The sequence below is a fragment of the Argiope bruennichi genome, chromosome 6 (genome assembly GCF_947563725.1).
Source record: "Argiope bruennichi chromosome 6, qqArgBrue1.1, whole genome shotgun sequence".
NCBI lineage: Eukaryota > Metazoa > Arthropoda > Arachnida > Araneae > Araneidae > Argiope > Argiope bruennichi.
In genome coordinates, this window is record NC_079156.1 from 110746489 (window position 1) to 110772266 (window position 25778).

General features: G+C 29.4%; 1 protein-coding gene across 3 annotated transcripts; it reads left to right on the top strand.

The window, feature by feature from the left end:
- Positions 1-3045: 3045 nt before the first annotated feature.
- Positions 3046-23415, top strand: LOC129972375 (zinc finger protein 568-like). Of its 3 annotated transcripts, none has more exons than XM_056086496.1 (3): positions 3046-3120; positions 15520-15641; positions 20631-23415. In XM_056086496.1, exon 3 carries the CDS (start codon positions 20802-20804, stop codon positions 21987-21989), a length of 1188 nt encoding a protein of 395 aa, XP_055942471.1. In that variant the 5' UTR covers positions 3046-3120; positions 15520-15641; positions 20631-20801; the 3' UTR covers positions 21990-23415. The 3 variants fall into 3 exon arrangements, with proteins under 3 accessions (XP_055942471.1, XP_055942472.1, XP_055942470.1); XM_056086495.1 differs by lacking the exon at positions 3046-3120 and adding an exon at positions 3364-3429; XM_056086497.1 differs by lacking the exons at positions 3046-3120; positions 15520-15641 and adding an exon at positions 3295-3429.
- Positions 23416-25778: the final 2363 nt, after the last annotated feature.

Sequence of the window (25778 nt, forward strand, 5' to 3'; positions counted from 1 at the left end):
ACAGTATATTCAGATAATGTGTATAATTTTAGTAAATCTTTCAATGAATTTTCGAATTTGGATTGGGAAAAATTGAAAGAGAATCCAAATTACAGAGAATATTCTGGAAATTTATCCCTCCTACCTCAGCTTGGTAGGGAGGGTGGTGGTTCGGTCAAAAAAAGAACTGTTAAGGCGTACTTTAGGTAAATCTGTTTTAACTTATGAAGAACTTGAAACTGTCATATGTGATTGCGAGTCGATAATTAATTCTAGACCTTTGACGGCAAATATCCGAAAATTCTCAGGAATTGATTTCGCTCACCCGTTTCATGTTTCTAATTAAAACTCGATGTTTTGGAGTTGCAGATATTGATAAAGTTGATTGTCAATATCTTCAAAAGAGAATAAGATGTAGATCGAAACTCTTTAACGACTTATGGCATAGTTTCAGAAAAGAATACAATGGACAATTATCCAAAAATGAAAGGAAAACAAGATAACTCGAGAACCTAAAGCAGGAGAAGTAGGGTTAATGGATGACGGTGTCAAAAAACGATGAGATTGGCCTTCGGCTTTGATTATCGAATTAATTCCGGGCCCTGATAGCAAGTTCTATACAGTTAGGCTAAAAACAGCTAACGGGACAGTTTTGCGACCTGTGCAACATATTTTCCCCTTGAAAATACAATCAAATAAAAATTTGGAGCAGACTGCAGAGGAATCAATTCCAGATTCTGTTGAAAGTGTGTCACCCGAAGAAATGGTACTTAAAAAGTACACTTCATCAGGAATAGAATTGAAAGCACCTAAGAGACTAGATCTTTTAAACCAAATTTGCTATGAGTTTGAGTCTCTTCACCAAGACTCAATGGTGGGGAGGATGTTACGAACTGATGTGAAGTGATACTAACCGCGAGGCGGAGTTAAACTGTGGCGTCAGATGACGAACGATAATTTGTTAATAGAACGATGTTGTATGCTGAAAATGTAATTTGTTCGTGTCCTGTGTTTGCGTGTGTGTGTCGAACATTTAATAAAACATGTTTTGTGTTGAATTTTGCTAAAATCTTCATTCCACAGTCTCGTCCTAGAATCTGCTGAGCGTGAATAATACATGTTAATAGAACAAATATCACTACTTTTGAAATTATTTATTTTTAGTTTTTCCATTCATAGTTATTTCCAACTGTTTGGTTCACTCTTTTCCTTTTCCTTTAGTTATCTTTTATTTTCTTTCCTTTTCTTACTTTTTTTCTATATAAAAGAGAAAAAATTCTGAACAAATCTGCAATGAAAAATATTGCTGCCGATTCAGCACTACGATATAGTTTTCTTATGTAATTATGTAAAAACTAATGTAATTATGTAAAAACTTTCTTATGTAATTATGTAATTATATTAATTATGTAAAAACAATAATTCCATTGAAAATACTAATTAAAATTTTAATATAAGAAATAAAATTATATGACTAAGAAAATTTGGCAAAAATAATTCAAAATAATATCTTTAAAAAAAATCAGAAGTTTTTAATTATTGATCGGCTAGCGCAATATTTACTGAACAATCATTTCTTCAACGTTATCGGCAGACATCACGACATGCGCAGAACTGTTGAAAATTGAACAGATGCGGTTTGTTTGGTACGTGATCGTGAATATACGTGAATGTATCACAGTGTTTTAAGAGGAATTTTATTTGAGCTCCTTTCTATAGCACTTAAAGGGGGTTCTGAATTGCCGGGACCTACGGGCCTAACTGATTATATCAAAGAGTGCCAAGCAGAAGCTGAAAGTCAGAGAAGGATCATACAATGTAATCGGATTTAGAAAAATTTTTAGGAGTAAATATATAACTGGCTACTCTAATCGATAAAATCTTTGTGATCACTCTGCCTTAGAGATGCATAATCCACGATTTTTTGAATAACAAATAATTTTGTTCTTGTTATTTTTAAATATTTTTTCCAAATATCTGTTATTTCAATGATATTATTAATTAAAAATTATTACTTAGGATTAAATATAAAATCTATTAATTGTAATTAATATTTAATTTACTAATTTAAGTAACGAGTGATTGAATTAATTTATTTATTTCAATTTATTTCTTAAATTTGATTTTTTTTTCAAAACTACTTATTTAATTTCTTTATTAGAGTAAACCATATTCATTGATTTTCTGAAAATTTTGAATTAAATATATATGTCATTTCTTTAAAATGTTTACTTTAGTTCTATATTCTACCAATAGATGGCGTCAGCAGTAAACAGAATATATGCAGTCATGTCACAAGCAATTAAAAATGATTTGTATGGAATAGTGCATTATCAAATGCGAAAATCGGAAAGTAAAAGTGGAGCGGCGACTTCACACTTTTCAGTGAAGTCACCGCTCCGATAAATCTCAGTGATATGCAATTCAGTGATACGATAATTCCAAGAATAACCGATCCTTTCACTTTTCACCCATTCACAGATTTCGCATTTTCTGTTATGTTCGAGAACTTCCATTGGACAGATCATATCGATTGTTACTTTCTATCGAGATCCAAAACCTGTACTCGAAATATCACTCGTAAGATCGTATCAAGAATTTGAATCACACCCATCTTTGAAAAATATTGATCACTGGTATTTGTGACTTTATGATATTGGTTACGTATTATCAGCTCGTAAAATATTCGTTATCCCTACTCTGCCTTGATATAGCAGAATTTATTAAGGAGAGGGTCACTCTTTTTTCATGAAACACGTGGTTGCTATTTGCATTACGCTCATAGTAAGCACGGATTTCTCTTCAAAAATGCGCTAATCATTCAAAATACATTTTAAAATTCGAATTATCGCGAATTCATCAGATTGTAGTAAAAGTTTATAAACCAGTTAACAGCTACGCTAAACTGGCAATTGCTTTTACATTGCGAACCACAAGGTGCCAGGTTCTATCCTCGCTCATACCATTCCGCTACAAGGTAAAGATCACAGGGAGGAACGTGAAGATGAACAGAATAAAAATATCAAAGATTACTGTGATATTTTTGGAAGAAATTTGAAAAGGAAAGTTATGTCAGCATCAAAGGAAACAAGCACGATGTTTCATATGAATAACTGCACAGAAAACAGAATTTAGTGTGCGGTAATAGTTCAGTTTTTTATTTCTTTTAAAAAATAGAAAAATTTCTAAACTCATGTGGCAAATTTCTTAAAATATATCTCCGATTCACAAATGAGAGAAAAAAAATCTTCTCTTTGGTGATAACCCTAAACAGAATAATTTTTTATATTTTCCATTCTTGCCAAGCAACCGGATGGATATTACTCGTTTTCTCCAGTTAAATCTGAGCATGCGCAGTAAAACTTATTCCAAATTAGAAAATTTCTTTCTCCATTAGCGTCACATCACAGTTTTTGAATTCAACATTCTGATCTTAACTTTGAAATAATTGTAAGTAAGTTTTAATTGATTGATAACACCTTTTATTTTGAAAGAGTGGTTTTTTTTAAGGATTGAAACGTCGTTATATATGGTTAAAATATGATAGTTGTTCTATTGAAATGGAGTTTTGTTTTCCGGCATAGCTGTATTGAAAGTTTAATACTTGCTTCTTTAGTAAATAAAAAACGCGCAACGTTTTGTTTGTATTTTTTTTTTTTTTTTTTTTGAATCTGCGATTATATATATATGTATTACTTACATATTTACATATATTATACTTTTAATTATGTTACATAAATTTCAACATGTAAAATTGAATGATTAGTCAATGTATTTTTTCAAAATAAATATGAAGCATTTATTTACTCAATAATTATCTGAAGTACAATATGCCAATTCGGTTTTATTAATTAAGAAACATAGGATTTGTTTTAGAGTAAAGAACCTGTTTTAGATAAAATTTATCTATCATGTAAAGTAATTCCTCAGTTCTATCAGTAAAACCTCATTTTCTGTTGTGCATATATCTATAAAATTTATTTTTAAGTTAATGCAAATTTCTTTTGATTTACTATATCAAAACTCTGAGAACCCAAATGTGATTGAGTTAATACCCATGGGAAATGATTTGTTCATTAAACATGCTAGCCCAGGTAGATTTGGAGACATAAAAGTTTTTTGAGAATTCTATTCTCATTATTGCTGTTTTTGAGGGTTAAAATAATTTTTCTTATGTGTGAAAGGGAAGCTCATGCATTCCAGTGCATTGAAGAAAGTGAGCTCGAATTATGTTAGGAATAAAAGGGTTTAAGAAAGGTTATTCAAAGTAATTTATATATATAATTGTATTTTCATGTATAATTTACATGTATTTTTGAAAAATACTGCTTAAGTAAAAGTACTATCAATTTCATACTATTATAAAGTTATAAAAGTTTCATTTTTGCTGTGAAAAATAGTTAAAGTTGTTATGTATTGCTAGAAGAATATAATCATTTAATTGTATTACTCTAAGTGAAATGGTATCTAATTCTAAGAGAATAAAAAAATTGAATCCAAGTTTAAAAATTTCAGAAATCATATATATTTCACTTCTTAAATGAAGAAGATGACTGCAAGTTGATAGACTGCCCTGCAAATAGGATATTTAAAATATTTATTTTTTCTGCAATTAATTTAATACTTGTTAAAAATTTGGAATAATTTGGTTCAATTCTTTGGAGATTTTATCCTGAAAGAAATTGTGATCTTTCTATGCTATCAAAATTTGATAACTTTCTGGATATAATATGATTATAGATGTTTGTAGATAAATGGATATTTGCATGATAATATGAAATCAATAATGTTCTGAATAACCTTTCTACAATAAGTTTTTTTTTTCCCTGTCTTGATGATTTTTGGGTTTCTTTACTTTTATAACATAAATTGTGAAAACAATTACATATATAGAAAAATTTTGAGATTCATGACCAAAAAAAATGACTCCTTTAGAATAATTTTCAATTTATTTTTCTTTGGAAAGTCTAAGTTTGTATATAGTATAATGTGTTCAATCACAACAGAACATATGAGATAAGGGATTCTAATAGAAGTTCTTTGACATGTGTCAGTTCAAGAAATGGAATCTTGAGTAACCTTGAAAGGAATGTGTGGGTGTTAGTAATTGTTATCCTTTTGTTTGTGTTGTGGGATTGTTAAGCAATTTGTTTCAGGCATATTAGAAATAATTAAATGAAAAAAATAGAATTTACATCAGGAAATAAGAGAAAAATCTAGAATAAAGTTATTTGACTAGAAAATTAATTATGGTTTAAATTAAATTAGGAGATCATTGCATTATATATATATATATGATTCTATTTCAATTCACTACAGAAATTTATGTATATTTGTATGAATGCCATTCTGTTTAATCAGTAATTGAATTATTTTCAAATTCAAACTATAACCAATAAGTATTCTTTTGGGTTTTGAAATGATTTTAGCTTGTTATTATGTGTTATAAAACTTCAAAATGTGCACGTTCATAATGTATAAATAAAAAAAGGTATTTTTTGTGAGAATTTGCACTATTAAGATATACAATTTTTGATGTAAAAATTATTTGATTTTCCTACATTCTAATTTTTCAACTGATTTTTTTAAAAATTTTATTATTATTATTATTATTTTTGTTGATATGAGTTCTATTTTTTTTTTTTTTTTTTACTATTGCATATTTATTTGTTATAATTCATATTTTAGAAATATATTGCATTCTTATTACAATTCTTGGCTTAGCTAAAGAATATTTATAATCACCAAACTGTAATTTTTTATAAGTGATAAATTGTTTATATTTGAAAAATCTTCTGCTGTTTTGCTTAATTTGCTAGAAACTAGTGGAAATTCTCTTCCATGTTCTTTTATTTTCTATAATGTTTGCCATATCTTGTATAATTGTTTTGTGAATTTAAACTGATCATCAGGAGAAAACAAAGCATATTAACTTCATAGAGTATACTTTAAAAGTTCTGAAATATGTTAATTAGCTGAAGATTTTTTTATCAGTACAGTTTTTGAAAATTATATTTATCTTTAATTTGTTATATTGCATTGTAACCATCCTCACTTTATTTTGTATGCATTGTTTTTTTAAAATTTAAACTAGATGATTAACATGAAAAATAAAATGTATTTAATTTAAAAGGTTGGTCGTAAGTGTGTATGTAAAATACAGAAATATGCTAAGGTAATTTAAACCTAAATAGGGTAGGGTAGAGTAAAATGATCTTAAAATAAGTCATTTGTAGAAATCATACCAAAGGAGTGATGAGATATGTTCCTGATAATGTGCAAGTAGAAAAAAACCACCACTTAAAAAATGACTAGACATAAGAATTAGATTATTATAGAGTATGCTTACTAATTTTTAAAAAAAATTAAAAATAGGTATTTTGTAGTTGATTTAATATTATAGAAGATTTTTTTCCAGTTTACTAGCTTTTTTTGGTTGGAAATAAGTCTTTAATATATGGAACAGTGTATATTTAAAAGATGTTTTAAAATAAAACAATATGCTTTAACGAGCGCTGATTTTCCTGTTTCTCCTCTTAAAAATATCTTTTTTTTTTTTTTTTTTTTTTTTTTTTGCTATCACAGTATTATTTTATTGTTATAAAAATTTATCTTTGTCAGTCTTTTATAATGAAAAAATAACTTTTTTGCATTATAAAAACCATTGCATAGGGCAGACAGGGGGGAGGGGACTGAAATGTGATGACCTCAGGCAAACCTAAGGCACTCAAGCCTTTTCTTGAATTTATGTTTTTTGGGTTATTTATTACCAATTTATGTGTTTTGGGTTATTTATTTCATTATGTACATAAAGAAGAAGATCACCAATTTTAATGGACAGATCTCCGATGTTTCTTTAATTACAAATTGTTAGAGAAAATAATATTTATATTTTTATTCACCAGGGAGTTGGTACAAAAAAGAATATTTTTCAATTCATACTTTGTCTAAATGGTACGTTATATGATGCTCTTACTTTTCATTCTTTCTTTGACCACTGTCTTCTAAATTGCTGCACTAGGTTTGTTTGCTTCCGAAATTTTTAAACAATAACATGCTTTCTTCGATTTACATTCTGAATGTTCTTTCTGAAGACAGGCTGTAGTCGGATATGTTATCAGAGCATCTTTTGGTATTGCCTCATAATTTTTTTATAGTTATTTTTGTTTCACGCTATACTGGAGGTTATGATATTGAAAGTATATCCAGTTTTAGGCTTTTAAAGAAGATAAAATAGCTTTTGAAAGACTAGAAATCTTATCGCTCTCTTTTGAAAACTGAGGGAGTTCCACTATATCTATGTTTTAATTCTAATAATTGGCTGAAGTTTAGTCAGAGGGAAGAACTGATGAGAATTGTAAATGTATCTGAAAGTGTGGAGAAATTTTTTTATCTGTATTTGGTTTTTATAATATGCAGATAATGATATATTTTGTTAATTTACTTCAAAGCTTTTATTGTAATACTTTTCTGCTTTATCCTCTTTAGAATCAATACATTTTTATCCAAATTGAAATATTATTTTTATTCAAATATTACTATTGTTTGTAAATTGTTAATATACATTGTATGATTTTTTTTCTCCTTGGGTTTTAAAAGTTTAAATTTTTGTATAAGATGAAGGCAAGATTTTTTAAGAAATTATAAATGCTAAATTATTAAAAAATTCAGCTCTTGCTGTTTTTAGCTATTTTAATTTTAAAAGATTTCAAAAATTGAAAATATTATTTCAAAATGAAAAGAATAGGAAATATTTAGATCATTATTTGTCTGTATAACTAATCTCATTAAAAGAATTGAAGGAATATTTTTCAAATAGTCCAAAGAAGGCTTAGTAATTAATTATTATTGAGAACATTCCTGATTTATCTTTAGTTTTTAAAATATTAATCAAAAAAAATTGTAAACTTGTAATAATCTTTCTGTTCATAAGAAATCTGTTCTTATTCTGTCTCCAAATAAGAAACTGTTATTTCATAGCAAATTAGGCAACACAAATAATTAGGTGGAAAGTTCCAAGACTCGACTTTTAACTAATTTTTTTTCTCCTTCATTATTGAGCTGCATATCTACTATATAAAGTTTGAGATGTCAGGGAACCATTGAGAAAAAACATTTATGCATTTGTTTCACTTTTTAAGATATGATGAAGCGGTAAAAAGATATGTGCTGTATGCCATTTATTTACTTCCTTCAGCTAAACTTTATAGTAAAAAGGGGGGAAAAAACAACACCATTTTGCTTTTGCTCCAGTAACAATCAGTACACCTCTGGCAGCTCAAATCCTTATTTTCAAATATTTGTATGCTTTAATTGCCAATTCTCCCCACTCTCCCTACTTCAATACAGGCATTCCATTTGTGGTTGCAAAATTATTCTTATTTGGGAAAGGGGGGGGGGAAGACTTGCATTATAATTTTACAAATTGTTAAAGAAAAACATACATTATATTTCAATTGTTTGAAGAAATACAAAGATTCTTTCTTATTTATTCAGAGTCCTTATTGTAAGAAAATATTTTGAGCCTTTCTTTGTTGGGATTTAAAAGATACTTTTAAAGTATAAATGTTAATTATGATAGAAATGACTCTCCTTTTCTGTTTTTGAATAGAAATGAAAATTAATGATTAATTATGATGCTTAACAGATTCTTTGAAAGGGGATCGAAGCAAATGATTAATAAACGAAGCATTATCTAGAATTTTTAGAATATTTTTTGAAAATGATGGAAATTATTATTTGACTTGACAAAATTTTTTCTTTAATTAATAGATTTTCTGTTAGTGTAATTAAGATTTCGTTAGGCAAAAAAGTGCTTTGTTTTTGTTTGTAGCAAATTTTGTTAAATTACCATCCAATTTAGAAACTATTTTTCTAAAACCATTTTGTTTCTGTGTTCTCTAGACTTTTATTGACTTAACATGTTGCATAGTCTTCCAATATAATAAATTGTAATTTCAATTCACTTAAAATACTAAGATTTTAGATAGTTATTGGAATTCATTCTGAAAATGAAATTTTGCTCTTTATATGTTTTTAATTTCTGATAAGCGACACACTAAGAATTATGACTTGAGCATTGCTTTGTGGGTAGTTCTAATAAATTAAATAAGTTTTAAAAAACTCTCTTTTAAAAAACCGTCTAAATAATTTTGTTTCTATTTTAAATTTTTTAGATATTTCATTTATTATTTCAAGTGTGTCATTTGGTAGCTAATTATTCTTAAATTCTCTAACCATTTGAAACTAATATATAAAATTAAAATAAAATATTAAATTAATTGATATTATAAGAATGCATTGATTAGTATTGACTTCAAAAATACAAACAAAGTGTACATAATTTGAAAACAAGCCTAACACAAAGCAATAGAAAAATCAATAAAAAACAAAACTCATAATTATAAATAATTGCCTGACAAACTGGAAATTCCATCTTTGCAAATGTGAAATAAGTGGATTTAAAGAGTAAAAATATACTTAACTGTTTATATTTAATTTTTTTTAAATGCTTTTGAGATCAGATCGTCATTTTTTATTTAGATTTTGTGTGTGTGTGTGAATTTACAACTTCTAATTTAGACACATGCTTACTTCATGAATAATTACTCAGTATAATCAGTTTTCAAAATTACAAGCAATATTCTGAGCTGTGTAGTTTAATTACTGTCAAAAGTTCAGCTTTTATTTTGCAGAAAATGATTATCATTTAGCATACATATGAGCTATTTCCGAAATTGCAGCATTGATTGCATCTTTCAAAACTCATGTGATTGATTCCTGTTGTAGTGATCGTAGCGCCATCTTTCATTCATGTTATTCTAAAGCGCTACCTATTTACTTTCCCTAATACAATCTATGTTAATATGTGGTGACGCTTTATAAGCCAGATAACAGCTACGAGACCTGAGAAATTTCTTTTGTCTTGTGGTCATGTTACTCGCCTACGAACCATAAGGTTGCGAGTTCGATCCTCGCTTATCGCCAACAGCAACAGTTATTTTGGAGCTTTCTTCCATAGTTTGACTGTGTAAGTTAACCATAAAGATGCCTTCAGTATATATATATATATATAGATTATCTGTGTTTCTTTCTTTCTTTTTTTTTCATTTATTTCAGCCATAAATAAGAAGATTTTGTAAATTGTTTTTTCATGTCTTAAATTTTTAGCAGAGTTAATCCGATAATATCACAGTTTTGAGAGAAAGATAAATGAGATTGAAATAATTCATACTTTTGAAAATTTTTCAGTTTGTTTCTTGTGCCAGTGGCACATTAATTGTATATGATAAATCCATTTACTGTGTAGAGTTTTTCTCTACTGTTTATGTGTTGAAGGAGTTAAATTCTACCAAATTAAACTCGTATACCTCTATTGTAACTGAATGTATTTTACGGGATATAGCATTTGTTCTAGAATTGGCAAATTTGTTTCAAGCATATTTGAAGAAAGATAGATAGATATATATATATTTATGCAATAAATTGGGAAACAGTATTATACTAAATATACATCAGTTAAAAACACATTTTCTCTGCTCCTAATTTAAAAAAGCATTTAGTAACACATTTAAAAGAGAAACCATATCCTTGTGATGTGTGTACTATTTTTATCAAATTTAGTGATGTGTGTAGGATTTTTATCAAATGGGAAGTTTGAAAAGGCATTTACAGACCCATCTGAAAGAAAAACCGTATTTACGTGATTATCTGCGATAGAGTACTTTGTGGTGGAAGAGCATTTTTAAGAGAATTTTGATGACACAAATGAGAGAAAATTTGAATGTATTTTTTTATCCTTAATTTTTTTAAGTTGTAAAATTTAATAACTGTTTATTGAAGCAGAAAAATACAGCGCAATTTTAGTTTATAAAATGTTTAATGGTTTTTTTTTTTTTTTCCACTGTCATGAAGTAGATCGTTAATAACTTTTCTTTACCTGTTGAGGACCGTGATCACGCGATTTTCCCTTTGCGGCTTCCGGCAGTTATTTTATTTGGGACGTTTTATTAAATTTTTTAACAACACTAGATGGCGGTTAAGTCCTTTATAATTTTAAAGAATATGTCACAGAGTGTTTACCTTCAATATGTACGGTCTGTTCCATGTTCTTTTTTATTATTATTTGATACGGGGTATTTAAACATGTAAACAACTGCACTCGTCCGGCTCTTTCGAGAGGTTTGTGTATTTAAAGGTCCGTGATTTATTTCGCTGTGGGTTTTTATTTATATTTTGAATGAGTGGGAAAAGGATGGAATGTTTATTAGCTTTTGTGGGAGTAATTTATCGTTTACAGTTTTAGGTTTGATACATAGTAATTAGTATGTATTTTTAATCAGTTTTATTTTGCATGCCATGATGAAAAGATTGAAATACGTAACAGTCGAGTCTTAAGGCATTTGACCTTCATGTGCGGGCATTGCTTTCTATTCTGCGTATCTAGATACAATAGATTTATTGGTATAAACAAACGGATCTCTAAAAGTGAACGCGTGATTTAAAGGGACTCCGATGTTCTTGTTGATTGCTTGGTTTTTTCTTCTTCAGGAAGATATGGGTACGAGTGTTCAACTGACCATTGCTCGGGTTGAGACTAAAATATTATACAACTTTTATATTTGTAACTTTATTTTCATGCGTATGATATTTGTTTCCGTGAGTATAGTTAAAAGCTGAGTGTTTGGCTGTTTCATTCATTTCATGTTGTAGTCTTTATGTTAATAAATATTCAGTAATAGTATTTTTAAAAATTGAAGTCATTATATGAAAATAATGATTTTATGCGTTTTTTTTTTTTTAATTAGGCCTAACTGCTTAGACTGCGTGGGCCCGTGGTGACGCTGTACTTCAGAGCGTTCGGGCCTGTGAGAGCGCTTTATGCACCACGCTCTCCATCTGAAGGGGTTACATTCTCCAAAAGTCTGACTGACTTTTATTTATTCACACAAAAACCCCACATGCTTGGGATTTCAGTAAATGTTTTTTTTTAACAGAGAAATTTGAATAACCTTTACTGATACATAAAAAAATGAGAAATGAAATTCCTGAGATTTATATTGTATAGCATTTCCTTGAAGAAAACGCAAAACCGATCTAGCAGTGCTAGTGTATAGCTTTGTATATTCCTCAAAAGTCTGTTAAATAAAATATGTATTAATGGAAATAAGAAAAAAAAAAAAACGTACGTTTATAACTTTTATGGTTTTTTTTTTTTTTTTTTTCCCTGAAAAGAAATTTATGCTGCTGGAACATCACGGGAATTACCGAGAGTCATCAAGTGCAATCTTTAGTTTTGCTCAATGAAAACAAAAATAATTGGCCTTAATGATTGCAGAATATATGCTCCTCGAAAAATGAGGCAGTCATTTCTGACCTGTCGACGTCGCTGCTGGCGCTGAAAATCAGAAATCACCCTCCTTTTGAATTCAGATTACGTCAAACTGTAAATATAGTATACGAATTCACATAAACCTTTTTTTAAGGTTTATATGTGAAATATATTTGAAAATAAATTGCCTGTCATAAAATTTACCTGAATGTGTGTTTATGTAATAAAAATTTGCAACATTCGTTTATTTCAAGTTGGTAATTAATTATTATTAGTTATTGTTACTAAATTTCAATTATATTTTTTTACATGTTTTTAATTTGAGATTTTTTTAAATCTATTTAAAAAACAGACAGATTTTTTTATGCCAAAATTCTAATTGAATAAATTCTTAAAAATTTGCTAATTTTAAATGTAAATGATAATAGTTTTAAATGCAATAAAAAAAAGTTATGTAACAAAAAAATGATAATAAAAAGGGGCATCTCAAAATTATTACATGTTGCTTTGGATATTTTTGCGAATTGCATGAAATTATTTAATGGACAAAATATTAAAAAGAATAAAAATGAATTCTTAAATTGCAATTACAATTCTTAAAATATAATTCAATCATTCAGTAACGAAGTGGAAAATACGTTCTTTGGAACACTACTTGATTGCAACCTGCTGAATAATCTAAATATTAAATTACTGTATATTTAGAAATCAGTTTTTTCCTGAAGTACAATCGATCAATCATATCGCCAAGATCAGATTAAGCTTTATAGAAGCTTTTAGGTAATGCGTCTTGGATATCTCCTTTTCCTTCTCTAACTTCCGAAACTAAACAATTTTATTTCTTTTATTTTATTTCTACATACATAGTTTTAAATAGCAAATTTTTACATGCTGAAATAACTAAACTTTTATTTATCATTTACTTTTTGGGGATGATTTGATATCAATATTTTGAGTCTAAAACAATTCAAAATGTGAATTCTAAAGTAATTTTATATAAAATTATAGAGAAATGACAACATTTTTAAATTAATATGAATTATATTTAATCATAATATAATATTTTTAGTGCAATAAAATATCATTAATATAAAACTTGCAAAAAGTTATTAATTAGGAATATAGATCGAATAGCATTTCGAAATTTAAACGATACTTGATTTTAATTTGAATAAGTTTGAATGCATTATGTTAACTCTGGCTGGAAAAACAGGCCGCTACTAACCGGATTATGTATCATTTCAAATATCTCTCACAGGCCCTAGGGAAAAGCCCGGTTGAGATGAATGCTTAGAGATGGCTCATATTACAAAAATTACATACTATATGATAACAAGTGAATTTAAAGAAATGGACGAACGGCTGGGCCTTTTTCCATCGACGAACGCTATTGCATGACTGACTACAGAGTTCTATTGGTGGGAAAAGGTCTCAGCTACGGAACCGAAGAGTTTAAGGTTCGAGACCCGATTCCATCGAAGAACAGTCGTATAAACTGATCTGGTGCATGATAAATCCGTCGAGGTTAAACGTCCACCCGCTGGTGTGGTGTGGATGTTTGGAGAGGGGGTGCCAGCTCAGGTGTTATCCTCATCATCTGACCGCGGTTCAATATTGCGCAGTCTGTCCCAAAATAACCCTAGTGTTGTTTTAAAACAGGACATTAATATAACTAAACCTAATCTGAATCTAGAGATTTCTCATTATTCAGAATCATTTAAAAGAAGAAAAACTGAAGATTGGAATATTAAAATTTGAAGAGTTTCTAAATGTAAATATGTAGATTTATATGAAAGTATTTTGCATATTTTTAAAGAGGACATATTCCAAGTTGAATGATAGGTTTTGAGTTAAGCTTTTATAAATTACGAACATTAAGAAGTACTTGATTGCTTTTCGGACGGACTTTATGTTACAGAATATTTTCTTTTCACGAATTTTTACCATGTAAACCAGCATATTGCATAATTCCATTAATTCTTGTTAATTTTTCAATTTGTAATTGAAATTAAATACATTTGAAACTTAACGATTCTTATTCATTTAGTCTTGATATGTGTGTAGTTTGAATTAATAAAACAAGACCATCTTTTATATTTTAACTATAAGGATCATTTAATAAAAAATAGTTACTATGAATGTTAAAAAGTTCTTTAAAAATATATAAAAATTGCAAATTTCTAATTTTTGAAAATTAATTTTTTTGCATTTTAAACACTACATTTCTGAGTAATCTTTTTTGCACAAACAAACGTTTTTTTAAAAAAAATGTCAGGTTAAATTAATGTGATTTATCTTCTGAATTTATTTATTTATTTAAAAAATAAAACTGTTTATATATAAAAAAGAAAGTTTTTCAAAAAGAAAGATTAAATTTTAAAATTTGATTCCTTTGCTTACGGTGGTAAGCAATTTTGTAATATTATATTCTAGAACCTGAAAAAAATTCTTTACATTATTTCCTGAAGTGAAGTGATAAGTGAGACTGACGTGTGTAAATTCGGGTAATTTTGTATATAAAGGCATGTGAATTTTAGTTCATTAAAAGCAAGAATAATGGAAATAGTTGTTTTAGAGAAAAAAATATGCAATAAGTTATGTAATTTCATATTTATGACTACAAACTTTTTTAGAAAGTAATATAAAATACTTTATTTCTATACCGTTGGCTTTATAAAATGTGGTTCTACATTCAGTAATGGTCAAAATTGTGGACGAAACCTTTTTATTTAGGGGGAGGGGAGAGAATGCATTTTTGTGATTTGATGGCTCATAACAATAATTTTAGTAACTGAAATATCATAAACTTATACATCATTTTCTAGATCATTTAACCAAGAGTTTTCCAAAATACTCTTTGTAGTGGATATTTGTATTGGAAAAACTGTAGTAAAGAAGTATAGAAATAATGACATAAGGAAAAAAAAAGTCTCACTTGGGACAGTTAATACTTACAATGGTGGTCAAAATTGTGGACACTTTTCAAAATCGTTATGTTTTCTAAATTTGTATGCCTATAGAAAACGTTACATTTCACAAAATGCAAACTCTTACATATAATTTTAAAGAGAATTTAATGCTGATTTCAATACAAAAAGCAAAATTCAAATATTTTCTATACAAAAAAAAGTTATTATTAATTTAATCTGAATAACAAACACTGTGATGAAATGGATTGTAACTTCTAATTTTCCTGACCATTATTCTAGGAACCAACAAAATGTAAAATAACTGCCAGAAGAAGATGACATCATGTTGAAAATTGGAACAGGTCACTATCGTGCTTTTTTCCATAGAAGGAAGACTGCTTTTTTATGTAATCAAATCACAAGTAAGACATTTTGTTAAGCTTTTTAATATTTAGTAGGAATTGTTGTAAATATTTCTAATATTTAGTCATGAATAGATTGGACACTTAGAAAGAGAACTAAGATTATTGTGTTACATGAATGTGGTCTTTCCAATGCTGAAATTGCAAAACAGGTGGGTGGTTCAGTAACTACATATGACGCCCAAAAGTTTTGTGTGCAATACCAAGAGACAAATTCAATAAAAAGAAAATCAGGAAATGGCTGAAAAACGTACACCACATCTTTTCATGACAGAAAAATTAAAAGACTATATCTCCATAATGGGAGAATGTTATCAGCGGCCACCAGAAGTGAATTGAATGACGCTGGTATTTATGTCAGTTCAAGAACAATCAGGAGAAGATTATTAGATGTTAGACTAAGAGGTAGAATTCGACGAAAACATTTACAGCAGTGTATAAAAAAGATTACAGTGGGCAAAAGAACACATTAATTGGCCAGATGATCAGTGGCTACAAGTTTTACGGAGTGATGAAACAAAGATATTGTTATTTGATAGCAATGACGAAAATAGGTAAGATATAGAAAAGGCGAAGAGCTACATCCTGACTGCATTCAGGCAACAATGAAGAACTCAGTGTAATGATTTGTTCATGCATGTCAGCAGACGGTATTCAGCAGACGGTGTCTCTTTCATGTTATCGATGGGAAATTAAATGCAAGAAAATACATTGGCACTATTCTAGAGCCAAAACTTACACCTTCCATCAGTGATCTCTTTCCCAACAATGCATCATTTATTTTTCAGCAGGATTCAGCTCCTTGCCACACAACAAAAATATCGAAAGTGTGATTGAGTACAAAAAGCATTGAATTGATATCATGGCCAGGAAACAGTCCGAAACTCAAAATTATTGAGAACTTATGGGATCGTTTGAAAACTCTTATATATATGAAGCGTTCATCAAATAAAAGAAGATTGATTGAGTCTATAATTGTTTCCTGGCATCAAGCAATAACGAAGAAAGAGCTTAAAACTGTCGTCAGCTCAAGGAAACATCAGTGTTAAGCTGTAATAAAAAATAAAGGCTACCTTACTAAGCACTGACAACTCAGTGCAGTTATCAGCATCTAATGTATCTCGATAATTATTGCCTCTCAACTTTTTTTGTATTTCAAATATTTGAGTTTTGCTTTTGGTATTGAAATCAGCATTAAATTCACTTTTAAATGATATGTAAGTGTTTCCGTTTTGTGAAACTTTACATTTTCGATAAGCATACATAGTTAGAAAGCCTTAAAATTTTTGGTTCACAATTTTGGCCACTACTGTATTTGGGTAACTTTTAACACTGATTACGGAATGTCATCCCTTGGGGTTCATCAATGCTTTTAGTTCTTCAGCTGTTATGATGTGAATTATTATTCATTAATTGGGTTTTAGTAGCTAGGTTACTTCAACGTAACAGGTTTCTTTAGTGTGCTTCATAGATTTTCGATTTGGATAAAGTTGCGAGATAGGATTGTCTTGAGGCAGTTTTTACATACAATCGCATTATGACATAGTTGATTACTGATGAATTCTAAGTTCTTCATTATCTGGGAAAGATCACATACAGAAGGCAGCAGTTTTTGGAAAGGCTATTTCATTTATGAACTTAATGGCATTTACATTCTCATGGATCACACTAATTCTGCCCGTTAATTTTGTTGCCATATAACCCCAGATCATAACACTAATTGGGTGTTTAAATGGGTGTAATGTAAGCAGGATTTTTTTTTTTTATGGCACTTGCTATAGACAAGCCTCCTGTTTCGAAGACAGCGATTTTAAGCAGGCGAGGGAGCGTCTGTTGTTTTATAGTAGCGCCATCTAGGGCCAAGAGAACGACTTAGCTACACACACGTCACAACCCTTTTTACGGGGCGGACTTCAATCACGCATTTCATTCACAGATCGTAATTTAGACCTGAATCAGAGAACGATCACCCCTGATCCAGTACTGACAGTGGTATTACTCTCGACATGGAAGGCTTTGTGACCGCGACAGATTTATACGCGGGTCAGCCACCAAGCACGCGGGGAATCTTCGGTCGGCGGGGTTCGAACTCGCAACCTAAGGGACGCGAATCAAACGCTCTACCAACCAGGCTATCCCGGCCCAGGAATAATTGTTCATTTTAGTACCCTAGGTAGACCACTTTCCATCTCACTAAGGGATTAGCCGCGGTGACCTGGTAGTAAGGTCTCGGCTCGTGAGCCGTAGGTGTAAGGTTCGAGACCCGATTGCACTGAAGAACCGTCGTGTAAAGGAGTCTGTTACACGTTAAATCCGTCAGGGCCACACGTCCTCCCGCTGGTGTAATGTGGAGCTCAGGTGTCGTCCTCGTCATCTTACCGTGGTTCAGTATTACGAGATCCGCCCCAAAACAGCCCTAGTGTCGCTTTATAACGGGACGTTAATATAACTAAAACTAATATTCATATTTTTAAAAACTTGTTTGTTTTCAGGACATTTTTTTCTATTAATTGAAGTGTAATCATTTTCGCTTTCATCTTTAAATTCAAATTTTATGGGCGATGATAGAAAAGTAGGAAAGTGAATAGTACAATTTACAGAGCGTTGTAAGCCTTCTAAAATGGTGTCAGTTGTTTGCTTGTCAAAATTTTAAGCTCAAAAGTATTTATTTTTGTTTTTAAGACCAAGTTGTATGAAATATTGAATTAAAGATTTTAGCGACCATTGATCTCGGCGAACCAGTTGGCCGAACAAAAGCGGCTAGTGCTTAATAAAGTGGTTTTTATAAAAGGCAGTTCAATATTTGTATTCGCTTTCATGTTGTATTATGCATATTATAAATAATTTTTTGATTTTTTTTTTACTTATTTTTATTATTAATCAAAAATATGAGGTGCACAGACATCGTAAATAAACAGTTTTACGACTAAACAAAATATAATTATTATATAAATTCCAATAAAGTATAAAAGTGTTTATTTCCTTAAAAAATGTTAATGAGTAAATTATATATCATACAATATTACAAAGGTTCAATTTTTTTTAAAAAAAAGATTGAGATTTTTTTATATTTGTGCTTAAAATTAAATGAATGAAAATGATAGAAATAATTGCTTATACATACACAGCATGAAAGAAAAAAGTTCCCATTTACCATGGTGTAAGTATTTAGTTAATCTTTTACCATTTCTAAGGTACTGATTTGACACATATATGCATGAAAGAGATTTAATTAGTGTTCTAATAGTGGAGTATAAGGAAGCGGTAGATTTTGTATGAACTTTTATTTCATTGTACGCAAAGTATTGAGTGAAAACATCAATCAATTTAAGATGTCTCAGTACTTTTCATATCATTGATGAATATTATAAGTATTTTCTTTTTTATGATAATTTATAATTTCATAAAGGCACTTGCCCGAATATAAACACCTCCTCAGAAATTATGTCAAACTAGTCGCTTTTGACGACCATCTGGCTCGTTGAGAATAATGGCTCCGTTTCATCCCAACACAATATTTTAATGTATCGAATCATTGCAGACATTACTTTAGTTTAGTTATAGTAACATCCCGTTTTTAAAGCAACACCTGGACAATTTTGGAACGGACCTCGTAATTTTGAATCGCGATCAGATGACGAGGACAACACCTTAGCTGGCACTCTCACTCCAAACTTTCACACCACACCAACAGGAAGACATTTGGCCCCGATGTATTTAGCCTGCACCTTACACGACGGTTCTTCGGTGTTTCGAACCTGAAGCTATCCTGTTCCGAAGCCGAGATCTTGACACCGCAGCCCATTGCAGACATTACAACCGTATTATTTCAGAATCATTGTCCTGTTCTGGTATTTGTGTATAAAGTTCCATGTACTCATAGTGTAATTAAATTTGGCACCATTTGTTTTCTGACATTTGTGATACTCAACTTCACTAAGTTATTTCTTAAGCACGCTACTCAAGTATTAAAACAAAATCTTTCTTCCTGATATTTCAACTATAAAATCTCACGATTATATAGTTGATAAAAAAAATGAAAACAAGTGGAGATTTTTGCAACAAAATGTATTATTAAAAATTAGAATTAAAAAAATCATTTTGATTAAAACCACCAAAAAAACCAGTATTCGGGGGGGGGGGAATTGCACAGTAAGCAAACTGGTATTGTGAAAAAGAAAATTTTTATATTATTATTTAAAATATTATATAAATCAATTTAACAAAATAATAGTATCGAGAATTTTCAGGAAAAATATCAAAATTTTGTTTTATTTTTAATTAATTAAAATTTTAAAAAAATATTACTTGGTGCACCTTTTTCCCGGATAAACAATTTATTCTGTAACACACCAGAAACACCCATGCGCGTTCTCTTTTATTCTAATTAGATAAAAGTACTGCAGTTTATTTATTTATAATGAAACTCAATGTTAGTAACTTAAAGGATGCATTATTTCTTCTACAACTACCAAATTTCTTTCAAGTGTGTGTTTAACTACATTAAAATCTTCTATTTTTCAGGAATATCTTAAAATGTAATTCTACAACAAGTTTCTTTACTTTAGCTTAACATTCAATAGTTTAACATTTACATTGATTCATTTAAATGAATGACCTAATTTTAACACATTTAAAGTGAATTTTTAGTTAAATATAGAATGAGGCATTGCCTTCTTGATGTGGGATTCGATAAAATTTTTTATTTATATATTGATAGAAAACATTACATTTTTTTAACAAACATTTGTATCTTAACGTCAAAGTATTGTACGTTATGTGTATAACGCACATTATAAAAAATGCATTGCATAATACGTTGTGTGTTAAAAAATATTTTGTATAGAACGTTATATACATAATATATATTTTAATAAATTGTAATACATTGTTAAAATATTTTTATTTAATGTTTGTAGGCTTGTAATTTCTTTATTTTTGAAAATTTAACTTCAAGTGTAAAGATTAATGAAATTTTCTATTTTTCAGGTTGTGGAAGCAACGCTAAGAGCGAAAATATTGCTTATCATCTCATCTTAAGATCTCATCAACTCAGTGATTGAGAAGAAAAGCTATTACATTATATATGCAATAAAGGAAAGTAGTCCTCTGAATTTTTATAAAAAAATATTCTGTCAATTCTTGTAAAATATACAAATCATGAAGATACATTTAATAACGCATACGAAAAATCTGTATGCTTGTAATATAAGGGATAAAATACTTTATCAACAAGGATATTTAAAGACAAATTTACTGACACATACGAAAGAGAAACTACATATTTGTGAGATATGCTGTAAAATGTTTTCTGTACGAGGAAATTTAAAGAGACATTCACTGATATGCAAGAAAGCGTTTTCTCATAAAGGAAGTTTGAAGAGGCATTTAAGGAGGCACACGAAAGAGAAACCGTATATTTCTGAGATTTGCGTTGAAGCGTTTTCTCAAAAAAGAACTTTAAAGATACATTTAAGAAAGCATACGAAAGAGAAAACGTATGTTTGTGATATTTGCAGTGAAGCTTTTTCTCATAAAAAAAGTTTAAAGATGCATTTAAGAACGCATACGAAAGAGAAACCGTATGTTTGTGAGATTTGCAGCAAACCTTTTCCTCAAAAAGGAAATTTAAAGAAACATTTAAGAACGCATACGAAAGCGAAACCTTATGTTTGTGAGATTTGCCGCGCAACGTTTTCTCGAAATGGAAGTTTAAAAATACATTTAAGAACGCATACGAAAGAGAAACCGTATGTTTGTCTGATTTGCAGTGAAGCTTTTTCTCAAAAAGGAACTTTAAAAATACATTTAAGAACGCATACGAAAGAGAAACCGTATGTTTGTGAGATTTGCAGTAAAGCGTTTTCTGAAAAAGGAAATTTAAAGAGACATTTAAGAATGCATACGAAAGAGAAACCGTATGTTTGTGAGATTTGCAGTGTAGCGTTTTCTCAAAAAGGAAATTTAAAGAGACATTTAAGAATGCATACGAAAGAGAAACCGTATGTTTGTGAGATTTGCAGTGTAGCGTTTTCTAAAAAAGAAAACTTAAAGAGACATTTAAGAATGCATACGAAAGAGAAACCGTACGTTTGTGAGATTTGCAGTAAAGCGTTTTCTGAAAAAGGAAATTTAAAGAGACATTTAAGAATGCATACGAAAGAGAAACCGTATGTTTGTGAGATTTGCCGTGCAACATTTTCTCGAAACGGAAGTTTAAAAATACATTTAAGAACGCATACGAAAGAGAAACCGTATGTTTGTGAGATTTGCAGGAAAGCTTTTTCTCAGCGAGGACATTTAAACATTCATTTACGGACGCATACGAGAGAGAAACCAGGTTTGTGACGTTTTCAAAAAAGCTGCTTTTGCACATGGAAATTTAAAGAGACATGTATGGACGCATTCGAAAGAGAAACCATATATTTGTGAGATATGCAATAAAGCGTTTTCTCATAAATATACATTTAAAAATTTGAGTAAGGTAATTTGAGTGTACATTTAAGGATACATACGAAAGAGAAACCGCATGTTTATGAGAATTGCAGTGAAGCGTTTTCTCATAAAGGAAGTTTAAACAGACATTTACTGACGCATACGAGAGAGAAACCGTATGTTTGCGAGATTTGCAATGAAGCTGTCTCTCCAAAAGGAATTTTAGAAATGCATAAGGACACGTACGAAAGAGAAACCATATATTTGTGAGGCATGCAATAAAACATTTTCTCTACGAGGAAATTTAAACAGACATTTACGGAGGGATACGAAAAAGAATCCGAATGTTTATGGCGTTTTCAATAAAGCCTTTTCTGTGCCAGAAAATTTAAAGAAACATTTACAAACGGATGCGAAAGAGAACCCATATATTTATATTTGCAATAAAGCGTTTTTTCTACGGGAACATTTAAGGGCGCATACGAAAGAGAAACCGTAGGTTTCTGACATTTGGATTGAAATGTTTTCTCTTAAAAGAAGTTTAAACTCACATTTACTGACGCATACAAAAGAGAAACCGGACGTTTGAAATATATGCAATAAAACATTTTCTTGTGCAAACATTTTATGTAAATACTTTCTGATAAATACGAAGCAGAAAGTTCTGTGTGTAATAAAGCATTTAATGAAAAAGGAAATTTGCAGTCCCATTTACCGATCCATTCTAAAAAATAGCTACATGTTCGTTGTGTGTGTAATAACATATTTTCTGGTCGAAACATTGTAAGAAGATATTTATTGACGCATACAAAATTAAATTCGCATATTTTAAGATGTGCAACAAAACGTTTTCCTTGCGAATAGATGTGAAATTGCTTTGCGTTGACATTGCGAAATATGAGTTACGTTGCCTTGCGTAATGTGAGCAATAAAGCATTTTCTGAACCCCTGGAGTTTAAAGACACATTTATTGCCGGATGCAAAAATAAAAAAAAAGACATGTTCCTGTTGTATGCAAGAAAACTTTTTCTCGCTGAAGTTTATCACAAATACTTGCTGACGCATACGACTGAATAGCAGTTGCGAGATAAACAACAAAGGTTTCCCTTCCCTATAGGGGAATTTAAAGGCGCATTTACTGATACATACAAAAGAGAAACCTTATGTCTACAATTATTTGCAACAGAGTCCGGGATCGAAGAAATATTAAAAAAGAAATTTAGACACATATATTGAAACAAAGTTTCCATGCCATTTTTTTTCAAATTTTCCTATAATCATTATTAATTAAGATTTTAATGAAGTATACAAACTAACCGCAATTATGTGTATGTGAAGCGTTTTGTATAGTTTTTTCTAATAATGTAGATTTTTGCCGGGTTTACACTCGGCCAATTATAATACGGGCAATAGGCAGCGCATGCGCAGAAAGGGACTGATTTATGTTTGCCATAATTTCATAGTATATATTCAAAAATTCCATGCTTGGCTATAAATTGCCATTTTGGCGTCCCTCAATTTTTCTTTTGAATTTCGTATCATATTAAAATGGAGGATATTTACAAAAAGAAACATCGTAAAATAAAAGAAAAGGTCAAATTCAGAAAACTATAGAAAAATAGTAATAAAATTGGGGGGGGGGGCTCGCACCAGAAAGAACAAAGAGCAAATAATGTTGGAATTAATCTATGATATGTAATCAATTTTTTCAGGCAAACAAACAAGCAAAACAAAAACCGCCAAATTCTTCAAATGCATGCACAGTAAGAAAAAAATACAATACAGCAGCATGTTACTGTTCCGTCGGGACAATTACTTGCCATTGACCGAACAGCATTTTTCAGCCTTTCTACGCATGCGCTGCCTACTGGCCGAGTGTAGACCTGGCCTAAAGATGATATTTATTGACTTTGTCTATCGAAACAGGGCCTGACCGTTTAAACTGTCTTTTATTAATTCGCACAAAACAAAAAGACAAAATTCCTTATGATTTCTATCCTAGTAATAACTTTTTTTTCGTACACAAACTATGGAAAACTTTTCTGACATATGAAAGTGAAAAATAATATTTTTAAGATTTACGTAATAAAATATTTTCTTTACACTTTGGAAGATATTTTTACCATTGCTTGCTTACAACTTTGACATATTCTGTGAAGCTTTACCACAGAAACCCATTTCAGAAAGCATTTAACAATAAATGTAAAAAAGTAAACTAAACTATAATTGAATTAATTTGGAATGAAACCTGATTGCGAAATTCTGCAGAATGGCATAAAACTATAAATATTTATATAAATCAATATTTACTTTTGAAAATTAAAAAAAAAAAATCGTATTATAATTGGTAGTATATTAGAAATGAAGTTTTGTTATCTTGAAAGCAAGAATGTTCAATAGATTATTTTAGATAAAATTGAAATAATGTTAATTTAATTTTTATTTCTTTCAAAGGACTCTTTTAATAATTTTCTTGTTATGAGTAAAAATAATGAATTTCACTTAAAATAAAGAAAACCAGTAATGTTAGATTCTCTTTCACTCTGAACAACACTTAATTAACTTAAATTCTCCATCTTGAAATCATCACAAATCAGCAAAGGCATACAGAAAATAGTTGACCAGATTTTAATCACTCAAATTCTCACCGATCAAAAATTGCTGCAAAACAAGGGAAATTTGATAACTGTTTTGGCTCTCAGAGTATTAATTTGACCACTAAACAGTAAATAATTATATTAATTGTTAACATTACATTAAGTAAATAACTGCAACATGATACTTTTAACAATTAGCAAATGTGGATATTAATGTGTATTTCACATTACATACAGATTTTTAATGTTATCAGATGTATTTTTATAGAGTTTTGTTATCTTATATTTCAAATATAGAAGTAATATTCGAATATTTAAATTCTTAATACAGAAATAAAATTCGCTATCTAGATAAAATATAAATAATAACAATGGAAGTAAGTTTTAACTACTATTGGAAATTGCCAAATTGGATTTTTAACATTATAACTTTAATTAAAAAAAATAAATTTAGAATAGCACAAAACAAAAGAATTATTCACTGTATTTTTGTCACTAATAGTGACAATATTTAATGCTATAAATAAATTTCATATACTCCTTGTAATATACTGTTCATTGCTTGATTAACTTTTATTGAAATATTGCTACTTATTAATATATCATTTTGTTAGTTATCTTTAAAGATATATTTTAATAATAAAAAACATATGCATTATTTTCAGTATTCTTTATTATATACTGTCAATTGTAATCAATAAATTTTTTTAAAAAAGGTAGGGTAAATGTTAGAGATTTGGTCACATTAAGAGAAAATTTCAAATTCAAATTTCACTATGGATGACTGATTAAATCTTGCCGAATCATGTCCACATAATTCTGTTGTAAATTTTACTGGTTTTCTCTTGATTATGAAATTTTTCTTTAGAATGCTTTTAGATTGTGAATATAGAGTACCAGTTTTGACTACATTTCAAAATTTTTAAAAATAATTAATTTAGATATGGAATTAGAATTGAAAAATAAATTTAATATTCGAAGTAATTGCTTTTAGAATTAACACTTATTTTTGAGTGTCAGTGTACGAAAGATCCTTACGGTAAATTGGTTCCTTAATAAAAATCACAACATTTGTGGTTACATAACTTTTTCTTTATGTATGAAA